Source organism: Pistacia vera, unplaced genomic scaffold (assembly GCF_008641045.1).
Source record: "Pistacia vera cultivar Batoury unplaced genomic scaffold, PisVer_v2 Contig525, whole genome shotgun sequence".
Taxonomy (NCBI): Eukaryota; Viridiplantae; Streptophyta; class Magnoliopsida; order Sapindales; family Anacardiaceae; genus Pistacia; species Pistacia vera.
The window spans coordinates 69,521-84,763 of NW_022196363.1; the positions used below are offsets into that span (position 1 = coordinate 69,521).

The 15,243-nt window shown below is 35.3% G+C and overlaps 1 protein-coding gene across 1 annotated transcript; it reads right to left on the reverse strand.

Annotated features, from left to right (window-relative positions):
* Positions 1 to 6,983: 6,983 nt before the first annotated feature.
* On the reverse strand, positions 6,984 to 11,066 carry LOC116106989 (zinc finger BED domain-containing protein RICESLEEPER 1-like). The gene is made up of 2 exons (XM_031393297.1): positions 10,888 to 11,066; positions 6,984 to 9,167 (listed from the first exon to the last, which is right to left on the reverse strand). The coding sequence occupies exons 1-2, from the start codon at positions 11,044 to 11,046 to the stop codon at positions 7,944 to 7,946; spliced, it is 1,383 nt and encodes a 460-aa protein (XP_031249157.1). The 5' UTR covers positions 11,047 to 11,066; the 3' UTR covers positions 6,984 to 7,943.
* Between the last annotated feature and the right edge of the window lie 4,177 nt (positions 11,067 to 15,243).

The following is a 15,243-nucleotide window of genomic DNA, read 5'->3' on the forward strand; positions in this document are numbered from 1 at the left end:
ACACAAAAATTAGGGGAAAAAATTAATGGAAAAAGAACTCAAAAAATTCAAGACAAAAAGATGTAACTTTACTATATATAGACCCCAGAAAATCATAACCTTAACGGCATAGAAGGATCATAATCCTAAGCAATCTTTAACAGAAGCATGAGAATCAATCACCAACACATCTAACTCAACCAAAAAGATGTGTAAGAAGCACTAAACCTGTTGTTAGCATATTCATAGAGGCGGCCACGGCTTGAGAAGACAACCAAAGCCACTTCAGCGTCACACAACACAGACAATTCATAGGCTTTCTTGAGCAATCCATTGCGACGCTTACAGAAGGTAACTTGTCTGTTAGTGGTGTTCTCGATCCGCTTAATCTCAATTTTGCCTCTTCCCATTTTCTTATGAGAAGAGCTTTCTGGTTCTTGGTTAGGAAACTCCATGGTGATGTCTGAAAAAAAAAAAAAAAGAAAAAAAAAAGAAGGTAAATGCCAAAAAAAATTGATGGTTTCGTCAGCAAATAAAGATATCTAACTTGGTGGTTCGTCATAATCAAGATTCAAGGCTACATAAAATCATACTAATGAAGCATCTACATATAATATTGATTTGTGCAGTCTAACCTGCTGAAGATTTAAACAAAAGAGGAACAAAGATTCTTGAAATCAAACTCTTTCCTTTTGAATGTATTTGAGCTGCAACAGTAGGAGTTGCAGAAAATGGAACCCAAGAGGTATATATATATATAGATAGAAAATAGACCCCTCAACCATAAAATAGCGCATTATCATTGAATTTGTATAGACTTTATTAATGACTATATTTTACTGTCTTCACAATCTGTATCGTATGAGTAAAAAGAAAAATATTAAATTGTGAAGAGGGAGTCTATTGTTAATTTTGAGGCTCCATTTAGTTGATGAATTGGAAAGAAGAGAAGGATGATAAGAAAAGGTTCTTGGGAAAGTGACTACTGATGGTTTGGAATGAGACGTTGTGAAAGCTATATGCCTATATATGTGCAGTGAGCTTTAAAATTAAATAAAAACAAAATAAATAAGAGGACCTCCGATGTTGTTTTTGCTTTTGGGATTTTTAGTTGGACCCTCCATTCCTCTGCCTCAAAGTTTGATTTTCATTAATCCTCTCTCTCTCTCTTACATTATTTTAGAATTTGTATTTCTTTCGGTAGCTATATATACATATTTCCCTTTCCCAAGTACAAAGTGAAAATAGACTCCCATGCGATGTACTGTTCACCTTATATTCTCTACTTCTTTTATTGTAAGGATAGTGTAGTATGGTAACATTTACTTTGGAACTTATATCACTCCTTCCATACCCAATTTGGTATTACTTCTTTTTTTTTATTTCTCATCTATATACCAAGTACCAACCAGATCAATGTGTACTGATTTTATTTTATTTTTATTTTTTTTACTTAAGTTTTTGACACTTCTTGTCAAGGTTTTGAAACCCAACCCAGGGTGTCACCCGACTAAGGGGTTGGGTCTCGGGTTGACTAGTCGGACCGGTTAAACAAGTGGTCAGCTGATCCAAAAAGTTTGAAATCTTGCAAACACCCCCATAAAAATTAAGTAAGTCTCTATAAGTTTGAAATCTAGCAAACATACCCCTAAGCCAGTTAGGGCTTTGATTTTTTCGGCCAAATTTTGGTGGAAAAAATTCAATCCAATATCATCACTTGAACCACCATCCTCGACTTGCGTATACTGCCATGATTTGATTGATTTTTTTGACCAAGTTTTGGTTGATTCCAGCATCCAAAATTCACTCTGACACCACCCCTTGAACCATCGACCTCCACTCTACAAAAGTCTTTTAACCCCAACACTTGGTAGCCTCTCGTTCACCGGTGATCAGGTTAGGGATTTCGAGAATAGTTGAATTTTGTAACTCGATTCGGTGAAGCCCCTGGGTCTCGGTTGAACCGGTCGGGCTAGGCCGGTTTTAAAACCTTGCTTCTTGTAAAACATTCATCTTTGTCCATCTAATAGTGTTGAGAAATGTTGAGTCGGCTTTAAGAAGTAACTATTATTATCTTTTATCTATCATCGGTGGATTAACAAAAATAAACGGTGTTTAAAATTAAGTTAAAACTTGAAGTCACAATATCCAAACCCTAATTTAGTATCTGGCATTTTAAATTGCAAACATTTTACTTAGAGGGATCCATGTCTCCATCTACCAAAATAAAAAGGAAAATCTTGTTCGGAATATGAAATGTGGCAATGGAATATTTTAGTTTTACAGCCTTAGAGTTAGATATAGATACTTGTTACCATCCATATGGACTTGTTACCATCCATATGGACCACTCTTTTTATTAGTCCCCCAGGACCAATAATATTGGGTTGCAGCATAGCCAAACTCTGTTTTAGCATCAACTTAGCCCTTGGGTTCGTAAATTACCTTAAATACGCATGAGATATCAATTACGAATCATTTCTTGATCCGCAGAAAACTTTGTGATACTGATGTTTACACCTACCCATGCTGTGATTCTCTGAAAAAAATATATAGAAATTGCAACCAAATAGAATTAACCCGATGCTAATGATAAAATAATTTAGATTAATTAAAAGGTGAGAAGCATTATACGTATTGGAAACCCAACTTAAATTAACTTAGTTTGTGCTTTCTTATATAGGGAAAGGCTCTTTCATTTCAAACTCTCAAGAGTACAACGATTTTCTATTCGTATAATTACCAATTTATTATGTGAAATCAACTCATTTCAATCGATTTTTTGTATTGATTCTAATTTGCCTTTAGTCTCACTTACTACATAGGCTCTACATTTCATTAAACAGCTTATTCTCTTGTCTTTAATATTGATGATAGAACATTACTTTAACACTCTTATTCTTGCATTCCAATATCCCCCCTGCCTTTTTCCAGTACTAATTTTGAATGATCTTCTAGAAAAAAAAAGGGTTTAATTACAGTAATTATGGTCTTTTTCATAAATTATGATCAGAATGACCTCCGTCAACATATATTTGATGAGGTATTCATGTAGATTCAATATTATGTAATTAATGATTGTTGCTATGTGGATGATTACCAAATCACTTAGAAATAGAAATTTGGAGTATAGTCTTACTCTATCATCAAAATTAAGCAAAAGTGTTTAATTAAATTGAAGTAAACTCCTCCCTTAACTCTGAATTAATGTGTATATTAATTTAATTAATTAATATTCTTAATATCTTTGAAGGTGTTATTGGGTGAGGGTCTCCTCTCACGTTCTTCTTCTGGCTTTGAGATATTTTAATATGGAGAACAATTAAAATGAGTTAAATAAAGAAATTCATACACACATGCATTTCCTAGAATTTGAATTTCAGACTTCTTAAACGATCTCAAGATCTAAAACATAACCTAATTTTGTCATACTTAAAATCTTTCATATGATTGCCGACCAGTTGAATGGTTTCTCTCTTTCAAAAAATCGTATGCCAAAAGGTGCTTATAATTGCTAATTTGTTAATGGGATCAATCACAAACCGCACCATTTCCTTTCTCTAATATACACAATAAAAACTATTTCAATACTTGTCCTTCCTTTCCAAGAAACTTTTCATTTCTTAATTAAACTATACTTAGAAAGAAATCTCCTAAACAACTCCCTACACAGCGTTATCAACTCAAACTAAGGCTTTGTACCTTCAATTTTTTGTTTTTGTTATCAGTGAACTCATGGGAATATACAAGTCTACCATTAATTCAAAGTCGTGTAGCAAATTTAAATTATACGAGTGTTCTCTTGCCGGTTTACTTGGATAGTATGTAGGCACGAACCTATGAGGGAGTATCTGAACCCAGAAAATAATACAACAGTAGTTAAAATTAATAATGTACTAATTAAATCTTCCTCTCGCATCATTCTCAATGACCCTACCCTTTCACTCTACACTGATACTACAACTCGCAGTTCGATTATTGCTTAAGTACAGAGCTGTAGGCCAAAATATCCCTTAACACTGCATGTTTTGCTTTTAATTAAGAATGTAATTGCAATGAAGGAAGTCTTAAAAATAAATGTATAAATGAGGTAGGGTTATGGATAACGCGGTTTGAGTGGAGAGCCACCAGACAACATCAACATGCTTGTCTCATCTCTAAACAAATTAGTGTATAATGTAAATGAGCTCCATTCTCATACAGTGACTACACTATACAACGGTCTTTTTCTGGTCGTCTACCATTTCCTTCATTCAGAAACTATCTTTGTCTTTTATTCGCATGAACTTATTTACTGTCCATTAAAGCTTCAGCTCTGCTAGCTAGCTGCTGCTTCAGTCCCATTCTCATTCTTTAAACTCACTGCCCACATTTTCCCTTTTCGTCCCAAAAGGAAATTTCTTGTTTCTTCAAGTAATTGATTGAGGACCAAATTGCTGTCGGATATTTATATATATATTAGAAATTAATTAATGATGGGGCTGAGCTGATGATTACTCTATTTAAGTCCCCATCAACCAACAATGTCTTATCTCATGTATTAATATAAAACGTTAATTAGTCAAATGTACCATGAGAATTAGTTGCGTCAAAAATGGCCAAGAACATATAAATTACACATTCAGTGGTTTTCTTTAGAGGTAAAAAACATTTAGAATGGTAATGGATTGCAATGTCAACTTTTTGGTAGTGATAAGACAACTCGTGCCAATAAGAGTTGTTCCCCCGGATTTATGCTAAAATCACATTTTAACTATTTTTTTTTTCCTTTTATCTCCTTACTCAAACTAAAATACACACGAATACGAGTAATTTTGAATTATTAAAACTTCCTTAATTTATAGCATAAATCTATCTTCTGATTATGTATATATTTAATTACAGCAGAATTAATGTAATCAAAGTGGTCAATATTAAAACATAAATAATACTATACATATAAAGAATTCTTATAAAGATTTTTATACAAAGTGAAATGATAGAAAATGAATGGAAGAGTGAACATATTGGCTGCGTTTGTTTCACATTTGGGAATACTACTTTTAGTATTCCCAAAAAAGTTAAACAGTAAAATACCTAAAAATTCAGATTTTTGGGAATACTACTCCCAAAATTATTCAACTTTTTTTAAACCCCTTAAATTTGATAATTTAATTAAATACCCCTAAATATTTTTTTTAAATTACAAAAACACCCCAATAATCCACATTTACCAGATTCCGGCCACCACCACTGGAAAATGGCCGGAATCTGGTAGAATGGCGCACTACCGGCTGAATCTGGCCGGCAGTGCGCCGATCTAGCCTTTTCCGGCCAGATCCACGGTGGATCTGGCCAGATCTGGAAAAGGCCAGATCTAAGGCCAAAGATCTGGCCGTTGACGGCCAGATCTTTGGCCGTAACACGATCTCAACGACGGCCAACAAACGATCGTCGTTGACCATCAACGACGACCGTTTGTTGGCCGTCGTTGAGAGCAAATACGGCCAGATCTGGCCGTTGACGGCCAGATCTGACCGTAGATCTGGCCTTTTCCGGCCAGATCCACCATGGATCTGGCCGGAAAAGGCCATAGCGACGCATGACCGGCAAGATCCAACCGGTCATGCGCCCATACGGCGACTCCGGCCACCTCCGGTGGTGGTTGCCGGCTGGGGGTGTTTGAGGGTGGGTTAGGGGTATTTTTGTTAACTTTTAATGTTTTATTATAGGGGGTATTTTGTAAAAAAAAAACATAAAGGAGATTTTATTAATTTATAAATTTTACCTTGTAATACCCGCCCAATTCAACTTTTTTTTAACTTTTTTCAAAAAACTTTTCCCAAAACCCCAAATTTTGAACCAAACGCAGCCATTAAGTTTGACTTTTTGTATTCACTCTTTCGTTAATTTTCCGTCACATCACTTTGTATATAAACTTTTGTAAGATTTTTTTTGTATATATAGTATTATTGTTAAAATATATATTAAATTTAAAAGTAAAAGACGTATAAAATTAGATGATACGCAGATAAAGTAAGGAAGGAGTTAGGAAATGATCTACTTCGAGACAAGCAAAAATAAAGTTGTAAAACAATAAGAAGGTAAAAAAAAGAGTGAAAAAAGGAATGAAGTTGCCGAAATAGGATCAGAGTGTGATGGCAACAAAGTTGAAAAAAGTAACATTATGAAGAAGAGAAAGGGAAAACATCATGATATCCAAATCTCTATGTAGATATGCAAGTTGTGGTGAAAAACAAAAGCATGAATTAGCATATATATATATATATATACGATCTTGCGTTTCTAGGTAGGTGGAGTGGAAAGTAAATTACATATAATGAAGAAAATGATAATGCAATTTTAATTGAGGAATTTTAAACATTTCATTTTCAAGTATAGTACAAGAAATGAATAAAGGAGAGAAGGGAAGGGACCACAGCTATGTGCAAGAAGATGCTTAAAAATGGAAGATGAATGGAGGGTATGGAAAGATGCCAATATTTAATGCATTACCTAATACCATAAATGCCAACATAAAATGTCACCATCCAATCCACCCACATAACAAAATTAATTTCATTGTTTTGTGTAAAAAAAATATAAATGACTACGTACAAACTTATGGCAAGAGAATATTTATATTTGTACAATTTCACAATGGTTTCTTTCATTATTTTAGTTATGATGTGATTTTTAATTATTTTTTTAAAATTTCATATATCATTATTACGCTTCCACAGAGGCTATTAGTCGTGAATAATCTTTCTTCTAATTATGTAGTATAATTTATTTGGTCCTTTTCAAGATATGGACTCCTTCGTTTTATTCGAGCATGCCATGTTTATCATGCTTAAGCTTAATTTTGAAAATTATGCAATAAGTCAAATTGAAGTCATAAGATTTAAATATTATCTCCAACCAAGTGATTGTTTTTTGTATCCATATAAATACGATGCCTCTTCAATTTATACTTGTATTAATTTAAATACGACATATAATTTTAGCTTTGCCGCTATATCTTGTAATGCCAAGGCACGCACACCATTGAACCAACATTAAATTTGCGGCGGCCTTACTTTATATAGATTGTAGCTGGGCTTCACATCTGAAAGTCGAATAGATGGTTTTGCAAAATGATACAAGAAAAGAGTCTATAAACAACCTAGAAAACTACAGGAAACTAATAAAAGAAGGAAGATCACCTTGCACTTTCACTCCCTCATCCAATCTTGAGAACACATCAAAGCTTGAACAAGAGTTGGGCGCAGTGAACTTCGATCATGGTCCAGCACTCTCTTTCCAATGTTGAATGCAGAGTCATATTCAACTTTTGACATGGGGATTCCCAAAATATTGCGTGCCATCATTGATAGGATTGGATACCTTGGAGTATGAACTTTCCACCAATTTAATACATTGAAATCAACATTACGTGGAAAGAGAGGTTCTTCCAAGTACTTGTCCAGATCTGATTTGGACCCTTGAGTCTGAGAAGTTTCATTCAGGTATTTGTCAAACCCCATTAGTTTGTCCCTTGAATCCTTTCCAGAACTAGCCAAAGTGCCAGAGCTACCACTTACTTGCCAAGCCAGACCTTGGTCAAGTGAAGCTAATGGAGAGCCAATAGAATGTTCATTGTATAGCGTCTTAATACACTCAAAAACATCATCTATCAGCTCTGAAGCACTATTACCATATAATAGCGGATAGTAATATTCCATCAACTTCATCTTGAATCGAGGATCTAACATGGCTGCAACTGCTAAACCCAAGTTGCATTTATCCCAGTACTCATCAAATTTGCTTCTCATTTTCATTGCCAAAGAACTAAGAAATTCATCAGGATTCTTGCACCATTCAATCAACTGCAGATGTATATCACAAATCTCAGGAAAATATATATTTGCAGTCAGATACTTGCTCTTTGTGAAAACATTAGTAACTTCAACGAAGAGCTTCAAGCAGCCAATAATGGCACTCACTCACTCCCACTCTAAATCAGATGGACACATTCTGTAGTCTGGTTCATATTCTTGCAGACGAAAAAACACGTCCCTGCACTCTGATGCATCTTTAAGCATTGAATACGTAGAGTTCCATTGTGATGGATTATCAACACACAAGCACTTAGGACTCTCAACTCCAATTTCTAGAGCCACTTCATTGAATTTTGCTAGTGTTGACTGAGAACTTTTGACATATCGGATGCTTTCCCTAATCTTGTAAGTCACCTCGCAGAGTGCTTCCAGAGCGTCTTGAACCATCAGACTGACAACATTTGGCGCACAGCGAACGTCAAACAATTGGCCATTTAAATAGAGGAATCTGTTCTGAGACAGCCTATCTTTAATTCTATAGACCATGTTGTCACTGCTAGCCCCACTATCAAATGTCACTGCAAATAACTTACGATCTATATCCCAATCCATTAGACAAGTCATTATAACATCTGAACTCACATCTTCTGTATGAGAAGGATCAGTCATAATGAAATTCAAAGTCTTCTTTTTCAATTGCCAATCTTCATCAATAAAGTGTGCTGTCAAACACAAGTACTCAGAATCACCTGTAGTAGCCCACCCATCAGCACTGATGCTGATTTTGCCAGGTAATTTATCCAACACTTCATACACTTTTTGTTTCTCTTTAGCATAGATTTCCATACAGTCAGCCTCAACTCTGTTACATGTCACAAGTTCAAAAAGTGGCTGTAGATTCTTAACAAATATCCTGAATCCAACATGCTCAACCATAGCCAAAGGATAGCCATGTAGGATGATCATGCGGGCAAGATCATATCGACTTCGCCTTTGATCAAAATTATTATTCACAATGTTAACCGTGTCTTCTTTCATTGGCTCTTGCTCATATTTAATATTCCCAAGGTTAATTACTTCATCCTTTTTCTGTTCCTGATCCATAGTCACAAGGGCAAGGGTTCCTTCTTTTTTCTTTCCCTTTGCTGGAAAATAAAGACCCAAGCCATGGTTAGATATGCCATGATTAGATCTTCTCTGACACCTAATTAAGTGGTTCCTCAAATGTGACGTTCCACTAGTACTAGATCCACTAAGTTTCTTTTTGCAATGCCTACAGACAGCCAAACAGGTGTCACCCTTTTTCACCCGATCAAAGTCATTCCACACAACAGATTTTAATCTGCTGGAATTGACAATGACTGCATCTGACATATCCATAGCATCAACCTGATATTTAACAATGTGCATAAAAAACAAATGAAATCCATTATTTAACAAAATAAAAACCTGGTAATCATGGAATTAATATAACATTCATTAAGAGTTAAAAAGGCTGCAATGCGTAAAGAATGCCAAAAACAGTTAAGCAGCAATGCGTAAAGAATGCCAAAAACAGTCATGAAGAAAAATAATTTCAGAAAAAAAAATTAGAATAAGAATGTTAAGTACAGTTTCTGGTATATGCATAAAATTTAAATATATTTATAACTCACTGCAAGAAACAAGCCTAATTTTTCCTTTACTTTTGGTTTTCATTTTGGGGGTCAGGGTAAGAGAGATAAATATTATAAGGATGATTAAGAAGTCTTCACGCATATTCTAAGATAGTTGTCAACAGGTAAATGTAACTACGTAAGCTTATTCAACAGCTAAACAACAATATGTCATCTCAGGATTATTTAGGAGCAAACACAGCTAGTTGAAAGCTTTGTGCTGAGCAAAATCACATAGTTTTCCTTATGAAATGGTCCATGATGAAACATAATACCCTATTCGATTAAAGCCTCTGGTCTGTCACAAAGGTTTTATTAGAGGCAAATTTCCACAAATAATGCCAATCATTCTTTACAATTTCACAGCCCCACTGCTACTGGCAGAAAGAGATTACTGATAATCTATAAGAATTAAATATCCACCAAAAGAGTACAAACTCTATTTGATGGAATGCTGAAGACAGAACCAACTAGAAGATCTCAGTAGATCTGTGGATCACATGTCATCTTCCACATTAGGCAAACTCAGAAATATTCTGTGATTTTTCAATCCTCTATGTCAGAGCTCCTTTCATGTACTTTGATCTCTAAAATTTCTTTTTCCATCACATTTTCTTTTTACTACTTTCACAAGTACCCAATGCATTCCTAAAGCTCTTTGAAATATATGCATCTTAGATATATTTTCTATTTATTTTCTTCGTCAAACACTACACACAAACATGGTGAGTTCAAGTGCATCTGAAAGAAAAAAAATGATATGTACTTAACACATCTATACAAGTTTCAAGAATAATACCTCCAAAATGGGAACTACTAATAGCAACAACTAAATAAGTTTGCAACAAACAAATTAAAAGGTCCCTTCTCTGTTTAGTCTTAAAAGTAGAAACAAGAAGGCTTATTATAGCCGTGATTTTTTTTTTCTAGTGGACAGAATGCCCCTCTAATTTCAAGCTTCGTATAATTTATATAGCAAATATTATTCAGAACTGTTTTCAGTTCATATCTAACTCGAGCCAACTTTTCCTCTCTTATTAGAATTGCAATCCTGCATAACAACTAACAAGAATACTAGATGTCTCACACATCTGAGTAAGCTAACATATAAACATTACTGAATGACGCATCAATGCTTGCTAACGCATGAAGTGAAGACCAAACCCATTCAATACAGACATTACTATCAGTAGGCTTCAAAGGTTTAGAGCTGAATTCAATAGTTCGCTAGAAACTAGTACCCTGATACCGTGTGGTCATTGGGTGGGTTCGGTTAGGGTTTTGCAAGGTAGGTTCAATTTGTAGGTCATCATGCACAATTTCGGTTTTTGTGGCTTGAGATGTGTGTGAATGTGAGTGAGAAGACAGATTTTCATGAGATTGAGATGAATTAGGGGAAGAAGAGGAAGAATTCATTTCTCGAAAATTAGAAGTAGAAGAAATGGGGCAGTTACCTGAGGATGAAGCGGAAATGGTGTTGCCTCCCGTTGTCGCTGGTGGTTGCTCCGGCAAAGACGGCACAACGATGGGTGACCCTGTTGTCGCAAACGAGGGAGAAGACAATGGGGGCTGTGGCTCGACCGAATGAAGATGGGGATAGGTTTGGGTTTCATCGAACAGGACGTGCCTGGACATATAGAGTTTTTGGGTTTTTGGGCCAAGGCATTTGTCAGCATTCTGGGTTAAGGAATAGCCCATGAAGGGACAAGGGGTAGCTTTGGGCCGGAGCTTATTGAGTCCGTTTGTTTTATTATTTTGGATAGAATTTTGGGAATAATATTGGGCAGTTGAATAGGGGAGTATTACGAGGTAAAATTTAAAAATTTATAAAAAAAACTCCCTAGGTTTGCTAATTTAACTAAACACCCTAATATATAAAATTTTTATAAAATGACAAAAACACCCCCACTATCCGCAGTGCCAGATTCCGGCCACCATCGTCGGAATCTGGCTGAAAAATTGCGTAACGACACATACAGTTCGGATCTGGTGGGTATGGCGTCAATATGGCATTTTTCGGCCAGATCCACCACGGATCTGGCCAGATGTGGCCGTCCACGGCCGCAAAAGTCTATCTTTGGCCTTTAGTGATGACCAAAGATATGGTTTTCATTGTCGGTCAACGATGGCCAAGATTTGGCTGTCATTGACCGTCAACGACGGCCATTTCTTTGGCCGTCGTTGACAGCCAAATCCACCGTGGATTTGGCTGGAAAAGGTCAGATCGATGAATTACCAGCCAGTTCCGGTCATGGTGTGGGCTGTTGTGATAGATTCTGGCTACCACCGACGGTGGTTGCCGGAATCTGGCAAGTATGGGTCAGTGGGGGTGTTTTTGTTAATTTTTAAACTTTTTTCTAGTGGTATTTAATAAAATTAATAAACTTAAGGGGTGTAAAAATAATTAAAAAATATAGTAATATTTCTCAAATAATGTGCCAGACAATATTTGGGGAATAAGATTCAGAATATAGGTAAAAATATGGAACCAAACGCACCCATTGGTATTGTATGTGACACAACCCGTCCCGAATTTCCTCATCCAGTAGGATCCGGGCGCTCCCACAAGACTCAGATACCCGAGACGTGTCATGTAGAAAAACTGCGAAACTTGTTTAAAGACATACTTTTCCTGAATAACATCATAGTATTTCCATTTCCAACATCTCAAAAAAAAAAAGACATGCATCATCTTTCGTTTTACAAAAGGAAAGAGTTAGGGAAAATTGTAGTATCAGGTTTTCCACTTATACTATACATTCCAAAACATGAAACAAAAGGAAATACATGAAGGAAAACATGAGTTCTTGAAACGAAAGTCCAAATTTTACAATGCGACGTAAATATAAAACCCACATAAAAGATGTCAACGCGTGGCACAACCCTGAGCGGAGGCTCACTACTCGGCACGATCTTCGGAAGGTCCTGGTGGGGGGAAAAAAAACATTTAAAAAAAAGGGGTGAGCTGAAATACTCAGTGAGTGGGGAAAAGGGGGAGTTTGCAAAACATTCGTCAAACAAAAGTTATGGCATGCAAAGGTTTTTATAAAAATACAGAAAACAACATGATTCCATGAACATTCTTTTAAGGTGGCAGCTAATCATCCATGTATGCATGCATAACTCATTTCTAATTGTTCTAAGTATTATAATCTGATCAATTAAACTGACAACAATTTCTGAATCCTAGCTCATTACTAAATGCTGAAAATTCTTTTATGAGAACTTAAAGAATTGCTGACTGCTTATGCTTCTAAGACAATGTTTTCTATAAATCATGCTACAACATCAACTGTTTCATATAACTAATGCAAACTATCCATCAGATACTGAAAACTGAAACTATTAACTGATACTGAAACTGTAGGCTGGTATCTGAAAACTTTAAACTGATATCCTGTTTCGAAACAGTAAACCGATACTAAATTTCTCACCACAACTATACCCTGGGAAAAATCTCGATACCTGGTGGGCATCCCACAACAGGCAGAGCTGGGAATACTTCTCAATAACGGGCAAGATCTATCATCGCGCGGGCAGAGCCTGAAGAAAACCATCTCAATACCTGGCGGACAAACTCAATGCCCAGGCAGCACTAAATATCTCAATACCATGCGCAGAGCCTGAGACCAAATATCCCAATACCCAGCGAATCCTGCATCGCGTGGGCAGAGCCTGAAAACTGGGGGATGGGTACTTCGTAGGTGTTTTTAACACCATAACAATCTCATGCATAATCTCAGTAACATGTAAGTCAGAGCATATTTCGTAAGTGCTTATAAATCTACAATATACATAATATTCAAAATCACATCCAGGGTGAAACTGAAATTTCCAAACATGTTTTAAAACTGACAGTTTAACCCAGATTAAAAATTACTTTCAATATCACATTTCGATAGCATATGTCCATCACTATCATAAGATAATATACCACATTTCATATAAAAGTAATCAGCCAAATCGTATGAAATCCATGCAAATGGGAGTAGATGCAAGTTTTAAAACATACTTTCAAAACTGACAGAATGCACCCCTTCTCTTTTTCTTTTACCAAGAAACCATCTACCACATCACGATCCTCAACCCGTATACAATTCAACACATCTCTACTCTCAACAGCACATTTTATTCATATAGCATGAATACATATAAATTCTATATACCAAACTTCACAAAACATTTAAAATAAAATCACAAGTTGACATGCAAGCATGGATTTAAGATTTGGAAGAAGATTTGGTTTAATCCACTCACCAAATCAAGCTATAATTTAAATGGGGCATTCAAGACAAATATATGTTGATCCAGTAATATTTTCAATTCATTCAGAATCAATAACTATTAAAACACAATTTTCTTTCAACTCATTTAAATCTGCCAACTGTTTCCAGAATTGAGGTTACTGACTTGTAAAATCATAACAATTCAGCCCTTAATCTAAACCTCTTGAAACTCTCCAGAATTAAACTAGACACATATAGGTTTCACCAGAATTTAAAATCACTCAATTTGGATAAGTATAAGTCATTATTTCAGTTCTGAAAAATGCATGCTCTACAGAAAACATGAAATTCCAGAATTTCATAGCAGAATTCAAAATTCGTTAAAAAATCCAATACTTCGAATTTTGGGGTGAAATCAATTTTCAACCAATCTCTAATAAGTCTAAAACAAAATATCGAAATTTAGCTTCATTGACAAACCCGAAACATAAAAAATTTTCAGAAGTTTAGGCTGTCAGAATTTCACAGCATAACTTTTTATAACCAAAAACATACTTTAATAACTCTTGGTTCTTTAGGATCAACATATATGCGCTACCCGTATAAAACTATTGCATTAAATCTCCAATTTCAGTTAACCACAATAGTCAGCCACCATATCCAACATACAATTTCCCATAATTTCTTTTCTATTCACAAACATTATGTATATGCATAAAATGCACACATGCATGCCAAGTTCAACATTTCTAATTCTGCCTATTTTATAACCTTTCTCCATCTACTCTTCAAATCAACAACATCCACAACTCATCTCTATGGTACAAACAATATTCCAAATAATCAATTTAAACATAACTTTTAAATGCTTGAAACAATAAACATCAAGTAACATGCAACTTGAAAAATGCAAACTTTAGAAAAGGATTTAATGCGTTTTCCACTCACAATTCTAACTCAGCCGAAGCTCCCTGCACTCTCCTCCACTCTTCTCTCTCACTCTACCATTTTCAGCCGAAATCCATTCTCCTCTCTTCTCCTTTTTCTTCTTTTCTTCTTCTTTCTTTCTTTCTATCCTCTCTTCTATCTTTTCTCTCTTATCTTTCTTTCTCCTTTCCTTTCTTTCTTCTCTCCTTTCTCTCCTCTCTTCTTCTTCTCCTTCTCTCTTCTTCTCTGTTTTTTTTTTTTTCTTTTTCTTCTTTTGGGCGAACTGCCCAGTTTTCTTCTTCTTTTAAACAAAAATTTTTTTTTCTGAAATTATAATATGCCCCCCAAAAATTCTAAATTTCAATCTAACCCCGCCACCTAAGCTTTTCTTTACGAAAATGTCCAAATTTTGTGCCCTTCTTACATGCAAACCCAACAGCTTCCATTTCTTCGTTTTCATCACTAACCAAACTTTAAAATTTGACAGAAAAGTCCCTCCTTATAAACAAAACCAAAGCGAATATATATATGATTAGAATGGGGTTTTACAGTATGGCTTGGTGAGGGGAAAACACAAGCACTCGAATTTTTTGAGTTTGAGATAATTTGGTGGCTGATGAAATAATATCTCAAAAGGTGATTTGTTATTTAGGAGGG